We start from the raw sequence: 8,549 nt of genomic DNA, 5'->3' as shown, positions 1-8,549 counted from the left end.
CAGGGGGTCCTTTTGTCCCTCTGTGGGGGGAAACTCCCACTGGGTTTAAATCTGGGACTCTCCACCAGTCGCTCTTAGAACTGAGGAACTGGACTTAAAGAAGTCCAGATGCTTTTCTTTCCAAGCTCCTTAGAGCTCTGTAAAACATGTTTCTGGAAACATTTTTAATATTACTCATTGATCCATCGTTTACACTAAGTTGTGACTTCTTATCCTTGGATCATCTTGTTTGTTTTTTAAAGCAATCATTTGTTTGCTAGCATAGGAAATGGGATAGCAGTGACAAGTAGCACAGCATCTTTCTAACAACATGAAACACGACTGTTAGAGTGAAAATGTTACAGTGAGAACATTTTACATTTGCTACAGTTACAGCTAACATCTTTACGTCATGCTGATTTCTTTTTCTTGGAATGAAAATTGTTTCAGCCTCTTCACCTCCACGCATGACCACAAATGCTACAGTAGCCACTTCAACAGCCTCCTCCTCACCTCCACGCATTTCCACCAGTCCTACAGTAGCCACGTCGTCTGACGTCTCACCTCCACGCACGGCTACAAATGCTACAGTAGTTAGTCCATCAGTGAATTCAACTGCCACGTTTGGTAATGTATTCAGAGTTTATAGTTTCATGGATTATTGGCACAGCTGTGTGATAAAATCCTACATTTGTAGTTTAGCATCGTGTCAGGTACAACCAGTCTGCTAGCTGTTAGGTATTTCTGCCTGAAGTTGACCTCCAGCCTGCTCTCACACAGCAACCAGAGCTCCTCCTGCAAGCACCTCAAATGAGACCTCACTCCCACCCACTCCACCCAGCAACTCATCTGACTCTCAGGCCTCACCTACAGGCACCACAGTGACAGCTACCACTGAAGGTTGGCCGTTTCTTTATTATACAGGCCTGTGATGACATTGATGTGAATATAAGCAAAGAACACGGTGCTGCTGAGTTACAAGTACCTGTAAGGTGCTCTGAGCTGTTGTACATTCATGCTGCATAATCACAAACTAATAATTTTGTTCTTTTCTGATCTCATTTGAATGCATCGTTTCAGCCACCGAGACGACTCCTGAGCCTCCAAAGTGTGAGTGTCAGTTTAAAGATAATATGTCGTCTGCTTTCAAACACTAGTGATGCTGTCGAGCGTTTCTTACTTAGTGAAAGTTTATTTTTCTATCGAGTGTAAAGATTGTGTTTTAGTTTTAGCCAACGCTGGACTGTGGTCAACATCTGCATGAACAAACTGACTGAGATGAAACATTTCGGCAGCTGATTGATGTTCATGAACAAAATGTAACAATCGATTTGATTTTGTGCTCAGGTTCCTACACTGTCACACCCATCGAGTTTGGACTGCAGATTAATGTGATGAACTTCCCCCCTGGTGACTACAACATCAGTATTACTGAAGGAGGTCGACGAGTGATTGAAGAGAGGGTCGGCTTTACTCACTCTACTCAACACAACATCCAACGCCTGAAGCCCTGTACTGAATATGAGCATCAAGTTTTATACAATTATGGCAATAAAGCAATCAAGTGTACCTCCACTGGAAATAAAACTAAAACAAAAGAAATGAGTGAGTACAAATAATTCATATTTTTTGTGTTTTGCCTTCTTGTAGTTTAACAAACTTAATATCAAATATATTTGTGCATCACTTGTGTGTTTCAGGTGAGACGGACATTACAGGGCAAAGCAGCAAAAATGGACATATTTGCTACCAGAGCCAGTGGAACATCAGCTCGTTAAAATTACCACCAAATATAACTTCAGTTAATAAGTCCAGTAGTGACAGTAATACATTGTGTGTCCAAACTAATGACATCTGCTCTGATTACAAAATAACCTTCACTTCAGAAACCTGTGTGAATACTTCATTTGATATCACCAAAAACATCATTGTTGGTTTGTACAAGAAAAGTTACCTTTACATTAAAACTCATATGCTTATAATAGGAAGATAATTCAATGATGTTTTTTCCACAGATTTATATAATTTAACTGAAATACAGCAAAATCCTTCCACTGGACTTCCTGCAGTGATACAGCCAACGTTACCAACGATCAAAGAGTGTAAAAATATCACAGTGTATTACACTTGTTCAGGTAAGTGAAACATCCGCTTCACTGTAAGTATGTTTGATCTGAAAGCTCTTCTGCTGTCAGAGGACTGAGTGTTTGTGCTCTTTGTGAATTTGTTTTATTTTGAATATAAAACCAAAGATGAACTGCTGCATGCACTGTGGTACAAAAAATGATGTCGTCTTTGTTTCTCGTCAGAAAAAGACAAACCTGGTCAAACGAACAAACCGCTGTCTGAGCTGGATCCCTTCAGAAACTACGGCTGTACTGGTCTGATCTTCATCAACAACATCCCCACAGTTTACACAACTCCACCCGTCCACCTTAACACTGACTGTGGTGTGTTGATATTTAACTTACCTCAGAGGGATGAAGCTTTTCCTCCTCAGATAGTTTGAAGTGCCACAAACTAACAGCTGCTGCACTGTTACTGTTTGTTTCAACAGATCTTACAATAAACTTGGAGAATAAAAAAACGAATACTTCCATTAAACTGAGCTGGAAAACAACCAGTAAGAAATGTAATGGTGTCCTTCACAATTTTTCATATGACTGCAGTTGTGATAAAAAAGGTAAGTCCAATCATTTGTATTCACTTACACTTTATAAATATCTTATATTAAAATGTATTTGTTTTGTTTTTGTTTATTGTTAACAAAAGATCTGCTTATTTGATCATTAAAATATATAGAAGTGTTTATATTTTGAGCTAATAATTTACTAAATATAACTGCTTGACATTTAACCCCCATCACTAAACACATGAAGTATGATCCAAAATAACGATATGTCACTGCATTCTTATCTTATACTCAGATCTCCAACCTGTTATGTTCAGTCTGCTGCTCATGTCGTTGTCGTGTTTACTAAAGCCAGCAGGTCAAAGTCACCTGAAGTCTCTTTAGCTGGACCTGCTGATTTAAACCACAAAGAGTTCATGAACATTATGTTACAGGAATCACAGGAATCCCAAAGCTTCAGTCTGACGGAGGAACGTGTGATTTTACTGGACTCGAAGCATTCACTGATTATACCTGTAGAGTCCAACCCAAATACAACGGCAAGACGGTTTCCAATAAAAGGGAAGTTACACTGAAAACTGCCCCTGGAGGTAAGTTACCAAACTAAATATTCAGAATTACACTTCATAACAAAGCTGAACCTTTAATTGATCAAAATCAAACTTTGTTTAGCTTTATTTTTATTAATATCCTTCTAAAACACAACATGAAGACTTTGGTGGTGAACAGCAGAAAATAAAGTTACAAAATGATGTTTTCATGAAGAAGAAGAAACTCGAGCTCATTTATTTTAGTGAAAGATTGGAAACAAATGTGTTTTTCAGTGTGACAGTCCTGATCATAATTAATGTGATTTAGATATATTTTAAGATAAATGCCATGAAACAGAGAGCATCCCTCATATCAACTAAATCCGACTCTCTGAAACTTTACAGTGAACATTAAAACATGCTGAGTCATCAGTGAAGAAACGTGACAGTAATTATGACGTTCAGTCGTTTAAGCAGCGCTGACTCAGACTCTTGTTCTCTGGGACTTAATTTTCTTTACTCGTTCATATTATTCTGGAGGGAAAATGTGTTTAATGATAAGAGATAACTGAAGTTCATTCACATGTTTTCTGTTTTTTAAAGTTACATATCTGTAAATAAAATGTAAGCTGGGCTCCATGAAAACAAAATGATAAATTAATTCTTCAATAATTAATAATTAATTTCTATTATGAATCGTTTTAACATTGCAAACATAAACATGTTTACTTTCACATGTTTTGTCTCGTTGCTGATGGACATAAAAATGAATCTTAAAACTATGATCCCTGTTTTCATTTCCTTACAGTACCCGACGGTTCGTCTACAGTGACTGTAACTGTGCCGGAGAATAATGTGATTAAAGTAGAGTGTCAGCATGGAGGCAAGATTAGAGGACCAGACGAATATAGAAGATTCATAGCACGTCTTCATCCTGGTGGTGAAAACAAACCACAGAATGAAACAGTTTGTAAGTTTGAATTCAAGGATCTGAGCTACTCTACAGCATACAGAGTGGAGGTTTGTATCATCCTACTTTTAAGTATATGATTATTTTATGGCTGCTTTATTTTAATGGTGTCATTTCTTATGAATGAACATCTGAAACATCTGTATTTATAGGTGACTGTTTTCAACGGATACTTTGAAAGCCAACCGGGCAGAGGAACTGCTGATACTCGCTGTAAGTATGGATTCAATGACACAGTTTGTTGGATAAATCAGTTTACATATTTACAAATTCAATTTACACATTGTACAGCCAAGTTTTTTAAAAGTACACCTTCTCTAAGATTTTATGACATAATAAAGATCATCTTTACATTAACCTAGGTAAGATGAACAACAACACCTGACATTTACATCATATCTGTATTCACTTAATACAAGTTAAGCCAAAACTCAGAAGCAGTGTGTAAAAAACTAAGTACAGCCTTATTGCTTCCATAGGAATTCAGTAACAGCCACGTGCTGCTGATCAAATGCACTTCATTAACTGAGGTACAAGCAAATGTTAACACTTCTGGAGCATTTAGGTTTGCATTAACACCGTGCCAAGGAGGATTTCTAAACCATTTGGAAAGTCTATCATTCTGCAATAAGTGAGATTATTCACAAAGAAAACACTCAGGACAGTTACCAACTGTCCCAGGAGTGGACGTCCCAGAAAATTCACCTCAGTGTCAGACTGTGCAGTGTTCATGGAAACTACAACAACCCAAGTGCTGCATCTCAGACTCTACAGGTCTCAGATATCATGTTAAATGCTACAACAAAACAAAGAATAGTTAACGAAAAAGTACAATGAGCACAAAGTATTCAAAACAGAATTTAGAGGCCAGGAAGGTAAAGAATCTAAGTGTTCCAATGACCCATTCCAGAGTCCAGACCTCAATATGATTAAAATGCTGTCGCAAGACCTTTAGAGAGCTGTGCAGAAGTAAAAGCCCATAAAGTGCAATAAACTGAAGCAGTGTTGTAAAGACGAGTGGACCAAAATTCCTCCACAATGATATGAGAGACTTATAACGTCTACAAGAGAAGGATTATTTCAAGTTATTGTGGTGCCTTTAAAAAGTGGTTCTTAAAGGCACTGAATCATGAGATGTATTTAATTTTTCACACACTGCTGAGGGGTAGATTATTGTTTATTATGTCCTGATGTCAAACCTTAGAAATGACATAAGGTGTACTTTGTTTTTACCGTATGTTTTACATACATGCACTCACTCGTCCCATTCTTTTACAGATAATGACAAAGCTGTCATTGGGTTTCTGGTCTTCCTCATCATCCTCACGTCTGTGGCTCTACTTTTTGTCATCTACAAGATCTACATTTTGAAACGCAGACAGTCCCAGTAAGAAAACTTCTGTGCAGATTCCACAGCATGTCTTTATCCTGTCTTCCTTCTCTCACCCCAACCAATCACAGCAGATGGCCCCGCCCCTCCCTGAGCCTGGTTCTGCTGGAGGTTTCTTCCTGTTAAAAGGGAGTTTTTCCTTCCCACTGTCGCCAAAGTGCTGCTCATAGGGGGTCATATGATTGTTGGGTTTTTCTCTGTGTGTATCATTGTAGGATCTACCTTACGATATAAAGCACCTCAAGGTTGTTGTTATTTGGGGCTGTATAAATAAAACTGAATTGAATATGTCGTTTCCTTTGTTATTTTAACAGTCGAGCTGCGCTCGCTTTTTTAGGATTTGTTCATTTTTTACAAATAAACCAGCATTTTTTCCTGTTAATAAGATTTTTGCACTGCTTCTGTTGAATTTAAAAACCTTCCTATGCTCTTTTCTTCACAGTGACCTGGGAGAAAGCATGATGCTTATTTCAACAACAAGTGAGTTTTATTTAATAGTAGAGTTTCGGTTCCTGGCATCACTTATTTTCATATGTTTTTGTACTGTTTTTACTAAAACCTTTAGGGTTTAGATAACAACAGGATGACAGGAACACGATCAAGTAAACTATGTTCCTCTTTTCAAAATTGAATTGACTGTGAAGTCATGCTGGTTCTCATCTATGCTCATTGGAACTGCTGTAAAAGCAGCTGTAGAGCACATAAAAACATCCTGTGACATATCAGATCTGAAGAATTCAGACCCTTTTGGGAAAAGTGTAAAATGTACTAATATTCAAAGTTCAAAGTTAAATTTCATCACATTATGAGTAAATATGATGACTGTGGTATTTACTCATTTCTTTGAAAATGAAATGAATGCAGTGAAATTGTGCTTGAAAATCACAATAGGATTTTTCTTTAAACTCCTTTAAGCAAGAAGTGAAACTCTTGAGATCAAGAATCTCATTTATATAAGTGTCCTATGGCCGGTCTGAGGTAGGCGGAGTTAACCTGCCTTTTAACCTCATATATGTATTTTTATGTTATCTAACAGCAGATCACTTTGTTGAATTCGGGTGACTGAAAGAGTTATATAAAAACTATGCATACAAATTATGATGTATGTTAACAAATACTGTAAGATTCAGTTTTTTTTACGAGCTCATTTTTTTGCTGACTGCTTTTTGTAGATGATGAAGAAAACCTGTTGCTTGTTGAGCCGATCGCAGCAGAGGTCCTGCTGGAAACCTACAAGAGGAAGCTCGCTGATGAGGGGAGACTTTTCCTGGCTGAGTTTCAGGTAAATTCATTTATCAGCTTTTTCTCGGGTTTTATTTTAATATTATTATTACCATTTTTTATTCCCTCGCTTACAACAGGCTGTGAGGGAGTCAATATAAAAACACAAAGGCTTGTTGTTCTTGGCCTAGTACAGAGATGAAAGAGTGTGAATGGGTGCTGGGTCTTGTCTGTAAATAACACAGTTTATATTTACTTGCAGAGCATCCCAAGAATTTTCTCAAGATACACGGTGAAAGAGGCCAAGAAGTCCTGCAATTCTATCAAGAACCGCTACGTGGACATTCTGCCCTGTGAGCTGATCAATGTTATTAAAATCACTGAGAGTCACTGTGAAGACTGTCATCATTTATTTTATTTTATGTTTTGTCTTGAACTAGATGATTATAACCGTGTCCAGCTAACCACAGGAAATGGAGAGCCAGGATGCGACTACATCAACGCCAGCTTCGTTGACGTATGTAAAAATGTTCAGCTTGTTCAACGTAAGGTTCATGACATCTGTTCGATAAAACAGTCAAACATCACTCCTGTTCTTCCTGCAGGGATTCAAAGAGTCCAAAAAGTACATCGCAGCTCAAGGTAAAGTCACGCTGCCGTCCTTCACACAGCTGCACTGAATGCCTGTGATGTATGATGCTTATCTACGGTGTTCTCGCTGCAGGACCTAAGGAAGAAACTATAAATGACTTCTGGAGGATGATCTGGGAACAGCAGTCCTCAATTATCGTCATGGTAACACGATGTGAGGAGGGAAACAGGGTAAGATCGTGTTTAAAGTTTTTAAAATGAGTCACGGAGAAATATCCTTTCTTTGAGAAGCTTCTTATCTGATTTGCTTAAATCTTAGACCTTCGTATTGTTTGCTCCGTTCTCCTTCCTCACTGAGCGACAGTCAGCTTCTCTCCTCTCACATCGTTTCACAGGTCAAATGTGCTCAGTACTGGCCGTCTCCTGACCGAGAGACTGAGCTTTATGAGGAGTTTATTGTGAAGCTGAACTCAGAGGACCACTACCCAGATTACACCATCCGCCGTCTCAGCCTGACAAACGTAAGCCTCCGTCACACGTTGAACCGACAAAACTGTAAAAGTGTTTAATGTCTGTAATCATATCTGTGTAGAAGTGTTGCTCAGCATGCACATTTATCTCAATAACTGCACCTGCAGAAGAGAGAGAAGAACTCAGAGAGGGAGGTGACCCACATCCAGTTCATGAGTTGGCCCGACCACGGAGTCCCTGGAGAGCCACACCTCCTCCTGAAACTGAGGCGGCGCGTCAACGCCTTCAAGAATTTCTTCAGTGGGCCGATCGTTGTTCACTGCAGGTATGAAGAGGTCACACTCTACGCTCGGCTCAGGTTAACAAGTTTGTTTCACTTTGTTCCATCAGCCATGTCAGTACATCTGTAGGCTGATATTAGGCAAAGTCTGACTGGATGGACGTCTATTTGTAGCCACACCTACTTCTTCAGATCACCGCCTCTTAGTTTAATTCAGATTAAAACACGAGCTGTTAATTGAGATCTAAAGTGCGTCATTGTACATCAGGTTAAATAAGACAACGGCACTCGTAGGTGATACTTCTTTCTCGTGCAGCGCGGGGGTCGGCAGGACAGGAACCTACATTGGCATCGATGCCATGATGGAAGGTCTGGAGTCAGAGGGCAGAGTGGACATCTATGGTTACGTGGTCAGACTCCGCAGACAGAGATGCCTCATGGTCCAAGTCGAGGTAAAATACCTGTCTGTGTGTGTGTGTGTGTGT

General features: G+C 39.0%; 1 protein-coding gene across 1 annotated transcript in view; it reads left to right on the top strand.

Moving 5' to 3' along the window:
- Nucleotides 1–233: 233 nt before the first annotated feature.
- The window catches only part of ptprc (protein tyrosine phosphatase receptor type C), a 13,003-nt gene continuing 4,687 nt past the window's right edge, over nucleotides 234–8,549 (top strand). Inside the window, exons 1-21 of the mRNA XM_013910855.1 lie at nucleotides 234–606; nucleotides 760–879; nucleotides 1,060–1,089; nucleotides 1,327–1,584; nucleotides 1,680–1,913; nucleotides 1,995–2,114; nucleotides 2,289–2,429; nucleotides 2,537–2,662; nucleotides 3,010–3,201; nucleotides 3,950–4,161; nucleotides 4,264–4,324; nucleotides 5,390–5,498; nucleotides 5,944–5,981; nucleotides 6,674–6,783; nucleotides 6,985–7,075; nucleotides 7,163–7,239; nucleotides 7,328–7,364; nucleotides 7,447–7,544; nucleotides 7,709–7,834; nucleotides 7,952–8,109; nucleotides 8,381–8,516. Coding sequence (XP_013766309.1) covers nucleotides 414–606; nucleotides 760–879; nucleotides 1,060–1,089; nucleotides 1,327–1,584; nucleotides 1,680–1,913; nucleotides 1,995–2,114; nucleotides 2,289–2,429; nucleotides 2,537–2,662; nucleotides 3,010–3,201; nucleotides 3,950–4,161; nucleotides 4,264–4,324; nucleotides 5,390–5,498; nucleotides 5,944–5,981; nucleotides 6,674–6,783; nucleotides 6,985–7,075; nucleotides 7,163–7,239; nucleotides 7,328–7,364; nucleotides 7,447–7,544; nucleotides 7,709–7,834; nucleotides 7,952–8,109; nucleotides 8,381–8,516 — 2,667 coding nt within the window. The 5' untranslated portion in view covers nucleotides 234–413. The remainder of the gene's footprint in view (nucleotides 607–759; nucleotides 880–1,059; nucleotides 1,090–1,326; nucleotides 1,585–1,679; nucleotides 1,914–1,994; nucleotides 2,115–2,288; nucleotides 2,430–2,536; nucleotides 2,663–3,009; nucleotides 3,202–3,949; nucleotides 4,162–4,263; nucleotides 4,325–5,389; nucleotides 5,499–5,943; nucleotides 5,982–6,673; nucleotides 6,784–6,984; nucleotides 7,076–7,162; nucleotides 7,240–7,327; nucleotides 7,365–7,446; nucleotides 7,545–7,708; nucleotides 7,835–7,951; nucleotides 8,110–8,380; nucleotides 8,517–8,549) is intronic.

This window comes from Pundamilia nyererei, unplaced genomic scaffold, assembly GCF_000239375.1.
Source record: "Pundamilia nyererei isolate P.nyererei 1_Seehausen unplaced genomic scaffold, PunNye1.0 scaffold00050, whole genome shotgun sequence".
Taxonomy (NCBI): domain Eukaryota; kingdom Metazoa; phylum Chordata; class Actinopteri; order Cichliformes; family Cichlidae; genus Pundamilia; species Pundamilia nyererei.
This window is presented reverse-complemented; position numbering and strand designations above follow the sequence as displayed.